Source organism: Plectrocnemia conspersa, unplaced genomic scaffold, assembly GCF_051122295.1.
Source record: "Plectrocnemia conspersa isolate PC_06_02 unplaced genomic scaffold, ASM5112229v1 ptg000011l, whole genome shotgun sequence".
Classification (NCBI taxonomy): Eukaryota; Metazoa; Arthropoda; class Insecta; order Trichoptera; family Polycentropodidae; genus Plectrocnemia; species Plectrocnemia conspersa.
This window is the reverse complement of record NW_028277175.1, coordinates 19,692,448-19,704,729: the sequence shown is the minus strand read 5'-3', so window position 1 is coordinate 19,704,729 and position 12,282 is coordinate 19,692,448. Positions and strand designations below refer to the sequence as shown.

General features: G+C 30.5%; 3 protein-coding genes across 3 annotated transcripts; 2 read left to right on the top strand and 1 right to left on the bottom strand.

The window, feature by feature from the left end:
• The first annotated feature begins 1,732 nt into the window (after positions 1 to 1,732).
• On the top strand, positions 1,733 to 4,847 carry LOC148229853 (peroxiredoxin-6-like). The gene is made up of 5 exons (XM_088197986.1): positions 1,733 to 1,860; positions 3,952 to 4,108; positions 4,229 to 4,446; positions 4,510 to 4,585; positions 4,657 to 4,847. Exons 1-5 carry the CDS (start codon positions 1,778 to 1,780, stop codon positions 4,783 to 4,785), a joined length of 663 nt encoding a protein of 220 aa, XP_088054112.1. The 5' UTR covers positions 1,733 to 1,777; the 3' UTR covers positions 4,786 to 4,847.
• A 963-nt stretch (positions 4,848 to 5,810) lies between these two features.
• On the top strand, positions 5,811 to 7,867 carry LOC148229852 (salivary endonuclease-like). Its single transcript, XM_088197942.1, has 4 exons — positions 5,811 to 5,969; positions 6,036 to 6,760; positions 7,289 to 7,480; positions 7,547 to 7,867. Exons 1-4 carry the CDS (start codon positions 5,909 to 5,911, stop codon positions 7,814 to 7,816), a joined length of 1,248 nt encoding a protein of 415 aa, XP_088054068.1. The 5' UTR covers positions 5,811 to 5,908; the 3' UTR covers positions 7,817 to 7,867.
• An 893-nt stretch (positions 7,868 to 8,760) lies between these two features.
• Positions 8,761 to 12,274, bottom strand: LOC148229851 (uncharacterized). Its single transcript, XM_088197916.1, has 3 exons — positions 12,017 to 12,274; positions 11,807 to 11,951; positions 8,761 to 11,020 (listed from the first exon to the last, which is right to left on the bottom strand). Exons 1-3 carry the CDS (start codon positions 12,047 to 12,049, stop codon positions 8,946 to 8,948), a joined length of 2,253 nt encoding a protein of 750 aa, XP_088054042.1. The 5' UTR covers positions 12,050 to 12,274; the 3' UTR covers positions 8,761 to 8,945.
• Positions 12,275 to 12,282: the final 8 nt, after the last annotated feature.

Below are 12,282 nucleotides of genomic sequence, written 5' to 3'. Positions count from 1 at the left end.
TTATTTAATTATTACTAGACATTTTTTTATTAATCTTATTAGATTATAAAGGTTTATTATTTATAATAATTATTAAATTAAATATTTAAAATACATTTAAAAAAAAAATTGTCAATTAAACTATCCTGTATCAATAATTGCCCTCGGGACTGCCCTGGATTTTGGCTTCAGTCGCAATATGAACGGCATGTGTCGAGAGACTCATGTTTAAACTTAGTAAACAGAGATGTAGTTAGGTTTTTGGTGCACTTGACGATTAAGTCAAATGCTCCTTTTTTATAAAAATCTGATAAACATAATTAAGTAGTATTTTTGCTCAAAATTGATTACTTTAAAAAAAAATATATTTGCTATCTATTATATAGGTAGCGCTGTCATGAAAGTCATGAAAATTAACATTGTGGGGGCTAAGGGATACTTTGTGAACATGTGAACGAAAAACCAGGCCTAAATTTGGTGCTCACTTTCGCTTGCACCGATATCTTATCGATAACAAAAAAGTATGAATACAAACTTTCACACGAGTTCTTTCCGAGTCAACATTTTATCTACAAGTTAAATCAAGTTTTGATAATAAAAAAAAAAAAATTGCCGCGAGCACGTAGATACACAACGACAGGGGATCTTAAATTTGTTGATTATTTTTATAAATTTAACTATTGATAAATCCTAATTAAAATTGAATGTAAATATACATAATTATTTTTATTTAATTATTCTGGCTACTATCCAATAATATTTTAAGTTCAATGCGAATTCGTATTCGGCTGGGAATTTCAAGGGCAATAACATATCATTATTATAACAACTATAATATATTTATTTTCAATAGAGCACACAAACATCGATTTTAGCGTATTCTTAAATTTCTGCGCTGGGATTAGTCGATCGCTCTGAGGGGCAGTACAGTTTGTGTAAGTACACAGAGCAGTATTGGTTTTTTTTCGAAGTACGATTATGGAGACAATAATCTAGTTGGCTATTTCGCTATCGTTATGGTTATATATGTTTAATTTATTTAAATCTTTGCCCTATCTAAACTGTATTTTTTAGTTTTACTTGTTTGTAAAATTAATAGTTTTATTTATTTGAATAAAATGTAAGCTGTAATAAGTAACTAGAGGTTTGGCAGCCCCAGATATATATTTTCATTTTTCTATATACTTACAATATTATACTAATGAAAATAATAACATTAAGTTGGTGAATAAAAATAAAAGATAAAATGTAAAATTGTAAACTATTTAAACAAAATGCAATGTCATACGATGAGAGATGTAACTTTTTCGCGAGTAGAACTATATTCTTAGAACAACTAGAGAGCACATATTCATATAAAATGAGGGTTGTTATATATTAACGAGGGTTTCCCTGTCATATTGTAATATTATTTAAATTATTTAAGAAGGTTTATATGTAGTCACAGTTTATCACTATATATCGGAATGTTGAATAATTAAGATAGAGAACAAATATTTATTTGCATATATACATAGCATAGTTCAATATTGTTATTGAATCATCATTATAAGTTATTCAACGTAACGATTCCATGAAGCAATAATAATAATATAAATATTAAACTGTTGATGCACAAGTATAATACATTATTTAGTAGCTGTAAACTGCCACACCCAATTTGAAACGTCTGGTGTATAATAATTAAAGACTTGACTATATCGGTCGTGTAGAGGTGAATTGCGTGTACGACTAGTTTGACTTCTACACATTCACTTTAGTATTTTCGTTTCTACGCGGCGCTCGTCTCGATACAAAGATGAGGTTAGGAAAGACTATTCCGAATTTCAAAGCCAACACCACCAAGGGTCCTATTGATTTTTACGAATGGCTTGGAGACTCGTGAGTATTTTTATGCATTTAATATTTTTTTATAAAACTAAAGGTGGTGCGGTTATAAATTCCAAATTAAATGATGCGTGGAACTATAATATTTTTTTTTATATAAAATGAGAAGAGTTTCTATATATTATATTATAAATCGATCAGATTGATTGATTATTGTGTAATATGAAGATACAGATAAATTACAATTAAAATTAAAGTTCATCTGAAATTTACTAAATGTGCAATGTTGTATAATACATTAGCTAATGTAAAAAAAATTCCGCTCGGCATAGGCCGCAATAATTAGGTAGATTTATTTATATAAAAGTATGTAAATAAGTTTTTTTTCAATTTTATATGATTTTAATATCCAATATAAATTTATACACTTTTTTCTTTAGGTTTTTCAAGCAAAGTTACGATTTTTTATATACCATATTAAAAAAATGTATTTTATTAGAATATCTAGTTTTAAACGTTTTTTAATAAAAAAGTTTTAGAATCACTATTTGTATTTTAAGTCTGAAACATTTTATAAATATCTTAATCTAAAAAGTAGTAATAAATATGGTTACATGTATGTATATTGAAATTAAAATTAATGAATTTATAAATTATAAATAAGATTAGTTTTCAACTTGGTTAAATAGACTAGCCAGCTATTGGAATATGTTTTTATATGTATAATAAAATATTTAAATTTTATATTAATTGTGGACCTAATATATTGTCTATTTAATTTAAATATAAAAGATTTGACCAATACATTTTTTTGTTATGAATTTAATATTTCATAGGGTCCAATAAATATAGAAAGGATACACTATTTTTTTGTATTCTTCGTTAATTGGCATTTGGGGAGGGGCAAAAAAAGGAATAATATACGTTATGCATAAAAATCTGCTCAGCAACAATACCCACCGCAAGCCACGTTCACGCGCTCGTGGATGTTCATGTATATTTTTACAATTTATTAGCTGATATTGGCAAATGTATAGTTTAACTATTTTAAAATTATTTATCGATTCTCATCTCTTCTTAACTTCAGCATAAACACTCGCTAGCATATGCAGGTAGCAACAGTGACTCGCACGTTTTGCGCATGTACATGCGCGTCGCAGGAATTGGGTTAACATATCAATAAACAAACATAATAATGATTGAAGTATTTTTTTACTAATTGTAAACCAATACTTCTTTGGAAATTCTTTGCACATCGATATAAACGCATATTTTAACTTTTATAGGTAGTGTAAATTATTGGATAAATTATGAAATATTAAAAACTACATGATAAATAATATATACAAAGCGATAGAGTTAATGTACTGCGCTACAATGACTTGGAGCATCAGCTGTTTCTGACAGCAGTTTGTTTTCAATAAATAATTTTGGGTTCTGGAGATTGTCCTTTTATACCTCCCTTATCTACATTCACCCTCATATCTGCCTCCGACACGGTTGTCGCAACAGCACAGGTGGTCCTACATGGCTGTTTTCGCAACAGTCCAAGTAGAAATTCGCACAGAACGCCTCCGTGGTAACTCGTCTACATATGTAATCGTTAATGGGATAAAACTTCTCCACCCTATATAACTACGGACTGAGAGTGATTATCATACCAATTAGTATTGAGCTCCAGGTCATTTTATATCTATCTTATGAAACCCTAATTGTGCCATAACATTTACTTTTTTGTTTTGAGTTTTCATCTCTCTTTAATCATGAATTTGTATAAGTTTTCTTTTTGTAGAAATTTAGAATTTTACACTTTTTTCAATATTTAATGATATAGTATAAAAACAGACTAAAGGTTATATATTACTTTTATTATTGTCTTATTATACATAAAACAATACTTGAATTTTATATTTATGGTAGTTCTACCTATTATACAAATACTTATATATTGTCTACTTCATTTAAATAAGAAAGATAAGAGTAATACTTATCTTATTATGAATAAATAATATTTTCTATGTGTATAAATATAGAAAACTTTTGTCAAGATACACTATCAGTTAGATTAGGTAAATTTTTAAGTTATATTACTTTTATATATGTATATACACAATGTTAATTTTCTTATGTATATTACTTCAACAGGTGGTGTGTTTTATTTTCACACCCAGCCGACTTTACTCCAGTATGCACAACTGAATTGGGTAGGATTGCTGTTCACTTTCCTTATTTTGAGAAGAGAGGAGTAAAACTATTGGCTCACTCATGTGACAAAATGCAAAGCCATGTCGATTGGGTGAATGTGAGTATTATTTAATTATTTAAAAATATTAGAATGCCATTCTTTGCAACTTTCCATTCCACAATGATCATACTTGATAGTAAGAAGTCAACATATTTGTAACGTGGACAATATTTTCAGGACATCAAATCTTACTGCTTGGATATTCCCGGCGAATTCCCATATCCAATCATCGGTGACGAGACCCGTGAATTGGCCATAATGTTGGACATGATCGACGAGAAAGACGTTAACAATCCGGAAATGGCCATGACAGTCAGAGCTTTATACATCATCGATCCAAGTAAAAAATTGCGATTATCCATGCAGTATCCAGTATCAACCGGAAGAAACGTCGAGTAAGATAAATATTACTTAATAATTCCCTACTTTGGTGATTATTAATATGTTAATTGTTGCAGTGAAATTTTACGTGTTATTGACTCATTGCAATTGACCGACAAGATGAAAGTAATCGCTACACCGGCAAATTGGGTGGTACGTATTATTTTATATTACCGTTAATTAATTATAATGCTAGTAATAATGATGATAATTTATATTTTAAGCCTGGTGAGAAAGTAATGATTTTACCAACTGTCTCCGAAGCCGATGCCAAAAAACATTTTCCAAAAGGCTTTGATACTGTCAATATGCCATCAGGGAATATTTATGTAAGAACAACAACCAATTATTAAGATTAACATATAAGTATATGTAATCATGTTTGAAATAACATATATTAAAAGTTTCAAATTTTTACTTGTGTTTTATTTATATTTTAACGAGAAGTGGTGTTTTTATATTAGCACGTATCAACCAAATTGTCCTATAGCCAATACATTTGTCAGTTTCTTTAAATTGTGTGTATGTAATAGATGACTTTTGTAATTATACCTGAAATAAAATAATAAATTTAATGTATTTTTTATCCATTATGAAGAAAAAAAGTGTATAAATATTTCATCTAGTATATATAACTTCAATAATTCGGTTCTTATTTATTCTTCTCACTTCTATATTTTGCTAATTGTATATATAAATAATTATGTTCCAGTAGAATGTATAGCACGTTTCCTGTGTAGAAATTCGGAATAGGAAACATTTTTTAAATATAGAAAGAATTGGCAAATTCATGTTTTAATTTAACCATACTAGTGGTTTTTTATCTTTAGTTTTTAATGCTGAACATATTTTCAGTGTCAACATGCATATACTTATTATAAATATATAATTTTATTTGATGTAGTTCTTTTATTATAACTAAGATGTTGGTTAGGTTAGTTTTACGTTGACTTTTACTAGATATGATGCTAGTTATTGAATAAAATTATTATTTTTTACATAAATATATTAAATATAATGAAAAATATAGCGGTAATATTTGTATTTTAGTAATTATATACTTGTGCAAATTTTAATTATATTTAATTATTCTCTCAGTATAAAATTTAACGACTTATTAACTATTATTTAGATAATTGTTGAAAATATATACATATGTATATAAATAATTTGATAAATACTCGAAAAATCTCTCCGAAGGAGCCAAGTAATCATTTTTGGAAACGGCATGTCAAAAACATTGAACTTAGTACTTTTGATAATTATATAATCGAGTTTTATCATTTAAAGTGCAATTAAAAATGTGTTATGTAATAATATTGATGTTATTTCACCTATGCTTCGGTCAAATAGATAACCAAAGGTCAATTCTATTTGTAAAGCAAACGTCATTCTCACTTAGCACCCACAGACATTCGTCTTGAGCGTGCCGTGGTGTAATAACATTTTATAACCAATAAAACTGTCTGTGTAAAAATGGAAAGATTATTAAAATTACTCTTTATTATATTTTTTAATATTGAATTAATATACGGAGGTAGGTGTTTAGTTTTATATTAATATGTACATAAATCGTTGATAAAATATAATTTCTTTGATTCAGGATGTGTTTTAAACATGAAGGAAGACTTAACTATAAATCATCCGTTAATATTGTCACCGAGCTCACCTAAATGGGTGTCATCGTCTGATTCATCTAAAGGTGTGCTCAACATCGGAAGAGATGAAACCGTTAGGTTTGCTTGCGTATCAGCTAAAATGTCACCAAAGAATTCCTTTAAAAATCCCGCTCTAAATGTTGATAATGTTGTGACAGCCATATGTAAGAATGGAAAAAACTTTGAAATCAATAAAAAAGTTTATAACTTTGATGATTTAATGTGTAACTCTCCGGTGGAAGCAACCGAGAAGTTTACTAATCAAGATTGTCTAGGTAAAGATACGGAGTTGATTCAAGTCGGATTTCAAGTAGGACATGATTTTGTGACAGAATACGAAGTGTGTTTTGATAAGAAGGAAAGGCATACGTTGTACTCTGAAGTTGTTCTATCAGGCGATATTGATAAGAGCGTCGTTCATAAGAAAGAGCATACGTGGCTTCCTAAAAATTATGAATCTTTCAGAAATATAAACATGAACAATTTATACACTTGCAACAGTCAAATTGATACGTTTAAGAAGATTCTAAATAAAAACTACTTTGAAGGTAACAAGTGCTGTTTAGAGAAAGCAAAACTGGTGAACGAAGATAATATGATGTTTTTGCCAGAGCAAGCGTCCACTTCACATTATTTGAACGTTGTACCACAATGGAGCACGTGCAATAGGGTAAGATTTTCTCTAATTCATTTTAAATTAAATAACCAGCACAATACACCAGTAAAAGACACGAGTTCAACTCCCATATGAACTCTAGTGTTTTTTAATGTCAATCAGATTTAGTGATTATTATATAATTAAAATTTTGATTGGAAATAACAGATTAGGTTTTTCTAAATTTTCATAATCTCATAAGTGAATAATAAAAATAAAATCAAGTTAGGTTGTGTATAGTGACATCTATCGATTATAAGCTGTAATAATAGTTTATAATTAATAAAATAGATGTCACTGATTTACAGACTTTAGTCTGATGTCTTACAACTTACTTAGTCATTGTTGATTGTGTTTACACCATCATGTTGCAATAAAATATGTACGGTTTTTGATCTAATATATCTTTTACAAGCAAAGACTGCACAAACAGGAAAATAACAAATATGGCTTATTAAGTTGTTTTTATTATGATATACCTGTAAATATTCGCATGCTGGCTAGAAAGGAGTGTCTTCATAATAGTATATATGTTTATTTAAGGCAAATTGGATGGAAGTAGAGAAGAGAGTCAGAAACTTAGCTATTAAGTTCAATCGGCCGCTCACAGTTTGGACTGGAACGTACAGAAAGATGACTTTGGCAGCAAAATGGGGCTTCAGCTACAAGGATATGTATCTTCATTATCTTAGCGATTCAGAGAAGGCAGTACCAGTACCACTTTACATATGGAAGGTAAAAATCAGTACTAAATCATATAAAATATCAATATAATATGTTACTTTATATTTTTTGCTTTAGGTCATATTTGATCCTAAAACTGAGAAAGGAGTTGCTGTTATAGAAATAAACAACCCACATTTACTGATAACGGATGTTGATAGCCTGATTTTGTGTGAAGATATTTGTAAGAACGTCAATTGGCTTAACTTTTTGGAACGTAAAACAATCAAAGACGGCTATGTGTTTTGCTGTGATTTGCATAACTTTGAATTTGGATTTGCTTTTAAGAAAAGTCCTTTCCCGAAGCCTCGTGGAGGTATTTTGAGAGATGAAGTTTCTCGTGGATGATTTATTTATCACTATATATAATATGTTATTAAATTTAAGTATAATAAACTAGCATTTTTTTTATTAATACAGAATAAACCATAACATATATTTACTTAATAATAATAACGACATTAAAAACAGTTTTATTTTATAAAATGATAATATTGCACATAAATTAATATCATATTGAGTAAACTTTTTAACATCTTCCTATATATAATGTAATTCACCTCAATAATTAAAGGGAATCATTCATATACAGGTATAACACGGAGAGTACAAATTCATTGTAGGTTTTAAGATGATATTTCTGCAAAATATAATTTATTTAATTATATAATTACATTTGTAGAAAAAACAACTCTAATCTAAATATAAATATTTATGTACTACTCTAATGTAATGCTAAAATCTGTCCAGTCTTTTATGATGCATGATAATAATATTGTATTTTATAAAATTAGACACAATGGGTATTTGTTTTATATTGATCGTAGATCAATATAAAACAAATATTGAATTATTTAACACATAAGTGTATGTATTATATATAACAAATATTAAAATAACTTGTAAGTACTTTTAGCCAAGTTTAAAACCAATAATAACATATTTATTGAAATGGTGGTTTCTTAAATTGCTGTAAGACGCGTTTCGGCTGGAAGTTAATTATTATATATGCAGAAATATAAAATAAATAAGCAAATTTTACATTGTGTCTTGGTTGCTTCCATTGTGCCACTAGTTGTTATTTTGATTGTTAAATCAAAATGAGACAATTACAGTAGAGATAGTAAGTTTTACATAGGGTTAGGATAACAACAAAAATACATTTCCAAAATAATATTAAAATCAAAAGCATTTTAGAATACAAAAATAGCTAGAAACATAAACAAATTATCAAATTGTTTATTATATTTGAAATGAATTTTACTTAAAGTAAATAAAAACTTCTCTTGTTATCTTTATTAATTTTATTAAAACAGAAAAAAACATAACATCTTAAAACTAAATAACAATAATGTTTATACAGTCTAATTTATATATAACAATCAATAATAATAGATTTTTATAAGGAAAATAATTGAATTTGATATACATAAGAGAACATCGTACGCTACATTATTTTTACTTTGTAACATTTATCCTATGATAAATGTTCATCAAAGTATTTCTCTCCTTCAGATTTAGTTAGCATAAATAAAGGCAAAGATAATCCATGTTCTCTACTGTATGTGTCTTCAGTCTCAGCCCAAAAAGCTCCCTTTGAGGCAGCCGAAGCGAACTCGGACGGAGGAGCAATATTATCGGATAGCGCTTCTGTTGAAACTTCATGTTCTTCAACCTTAACAGCTCCAGGCAAATTATTTTGGCGAGCACTTCTCTTAATCGGCTTTTGCAAGTTGCTGGTGAAAGCAGGTACAATCTGTGAGTGCGAAACCGTAGTGACCTCGGCAGTCAACGGTAACGATCTTGGATAAAAGGTATTCTTATTTTTTTCAGGTTCTTCCTGAGTATACTTTTTGAAATGTGTTTTCTTCTTTGGTATTGTAGGTATTGTTGGATGTAAATTAAGCGTTGCTAAAGTTCCAAAAGCCGGAGCTGAATTAGATGTATTCACATTAGAAATTTTACTTTCAGCTTCATCGTTACTATTAGGTGTAGTTGCTTGTACTTTTGGTTTTGTATTAAACTCCTTAACTTCTTTATAAGCTAGGTGACTGAGTTTTGGAGCTGATTCAGAAACAAACATGCATTCTTCGTTCTTATGACCGTTCTTGTCAATACATTGGTAACAAACCATATTGTTTTTATAATGTTTACTGCATCCCGTTCTGTCTTTTTTAGCGAACTCAGCCAATACATATTCTACGTTCTTCTTTTGCTCATTGTCGGTATAAAAACCAGGAATCGCCGTTTTGTAGTCGTATTCTTCTTCTTGGTTTTCTTCTTGATCGTCGTATTCGTCTGACTTTTCATCTTCTTCTTTGTATTGAGCGTTTTGCGAATTTACTTGATACTGCGGTTGGGTATAATAGTTTTGATACTGAGGTTGAGCTACTTTTTGTGGTGAGTTCTGTTGGAACTTTCTAGTGCCGCGTTGTGGTAAAGTTTCAATGTTTTCTGGAGTGGATCTAAGCGAAGAAGATTTTTGAACTTTCTCTGATTCAGGTTTTTGTTTGGATTCATTTTGAGTGCTCTCTTCTTGTTCTTCAGATTCATCATCTTCAGGTTCGTCGTTGCTATCGAACTTCTTTTCATTCACATAAGCATATTTATTGTTTTTAGGTTCCGATACATACGAGCAAGTTTCATAACTGCCTCCCGTCTTAGGATTTTGGCATACCTTGCACGTCATTGAATCTTTTTTAACTTCTTTGCAATTAGCCGGGTCCTTACTGGCTTCATCGGCTTCTTGAGAAGACAGAGCCTTTATTCTTTCATATTCATCCGAACCATATTCCTCATCAGATCCATATTGATACTCTTTCTGTTCCGCATTATCTCCATATCCGCTAAAATCTGGAGTATCATAATTACCGCTTTCGTCGAAATCCTTAGGCCTCGATTGATAATCAGCTAAATATCCATAATTTGGCAAACCATCCTCACCTTCTTCCTGCTGTTTAGCTTTCTTTGGCTTATTAGTTTTCGTTTTAGTGTATCTCTTCGATCTATATAATGCAGATTCATAAGCGGGTTGCCCATAAGGATAAGTACCTTTGTAAGCAGCTGAAGATAAAACTTGATACGCCGGTATCGGTAAAGGAACACCTTGCGTTTTGAAACTATATTTTTTATAAGGAGCTAAATGATCGTTTTTGAAATTTTGATGATCAGATTCATAGTCCGTTTCGGTTACTGGTGTGTAATCTTTGTTCGGTTGAGGGTCTTTTATATAATCGTGAGTGGTTTCAACGGTGTACTTGAGAGGAGAACTCGATATTCCTGAAGATTTAGCAACTGCTTTCGTTCTTTCGATTTCGACTGTATTTTCTTGATACCGTTTAGGAGGAGGAGACTCTAACTTTTGACTACTCTGCGGTGTATAACCGTAATTTTGTGAATATCTCCTATCAACTTGTTGTTGAGGGTGAGCTTGAGGTTGATAATAAACTTGTTGATTTCCTGGAGCTATACGCGATTCTGAGCTCCTAACATCATAGAATGGATGATAATCTTGAGATTCTTCTTGTATATATTTAAGAGTAGGATATGCACCTAAAAATATAAATAAATTAAGGCATTGAAGTGAATTGTTTACATAATACGTTCAAAATATTGCATCAGTTCTAGAAGATTTGCGTCACACACAGTGAATTGGTGGTATAAAAAAGTAGTGAAAAAGTGAGCAGTACGCATGGCCCCAATGCGTTACGAAGTTTAAAGAAAGAAGAAGTCATATGCTATTAAAATTAGATGATACGAATCGAACTAGCGTATTAAGGAGCTGGAGCTGGATCGTCGGCAAGTGCGAATGTCCTAGCTCTAACGGGGATCAGAAGAGGACGCGATTGCGACTCTCGAAGACGATCCGGAACCCGAAACTAGAATTTCCCAAGAATAGTTAAATTGCTTACAGCATCTTACAGTAGTTAAAATAAGTGCTTAGCGACATACAACTTCTGCGAGAAGTCAGCGAATCAAAGTGAAACGTGTTCATCACAACGAAGTCGAGCATCTTGGAAGATTTTTCGCAGACGTCGTTTACGCGTAGAGAGAATCCCCAATTGCTTTCAAAAGTAATTTTAATATATCTCGTGAAAGTTATAGGGATGTTCTAAGGGTGAATAAGATCAGGAAAAAGAGATAATATGTTCTTTTTAAAATGCTAAAAGGCGGATGGTTGATGGAAGCCTCTCCAAGAAACATTTAGAGAGAAAGAGTCTTCAGCAGATTGAATGCTATTAAACAGTTTTAAACAGTACTTAGAAGTTAAAAGCACCATCAAAATAATAATAATGTATAAGTTCAGGAACATATATAAAAAAATATATAAATGATTACCGAAATTTCCATCAGAAAAAAGAGGCGTAAAATCTAAGGCAGTTACGAAACCACCGTCATCTATGTCTCCATCGTTTTCCTCTGAATAATGATCCGGCACGTAATATTGGCAGCTGACGAATTTCGCAATGCAAAGTACTGCTACCTAAAAAGTTATTCTTATTGTTATTATGCTTAAATCACAGCTATCGAAAACAATGATAAATATACCGTCGATCTTATTATAGCCTCCATGGACACCATGATGGCGTTAAACTCGGTAAATCACTATGCGAACGCACTTGTCTTATCGACCACTTGGAAGAAAGTAATTGATGTCTGTCGAAGCTAAATCGTTTTATAGTAGGGTTTTGTAATGATTTTTTATTTGGATTTCTCATTTTTATACAGTTTGGTGAAAGAACTGAGCACTGGACCGAGCTCCGTAACGAACCGTGTCCGCAGACTCAATATTAAAGCAATGCACTCGGCCACCG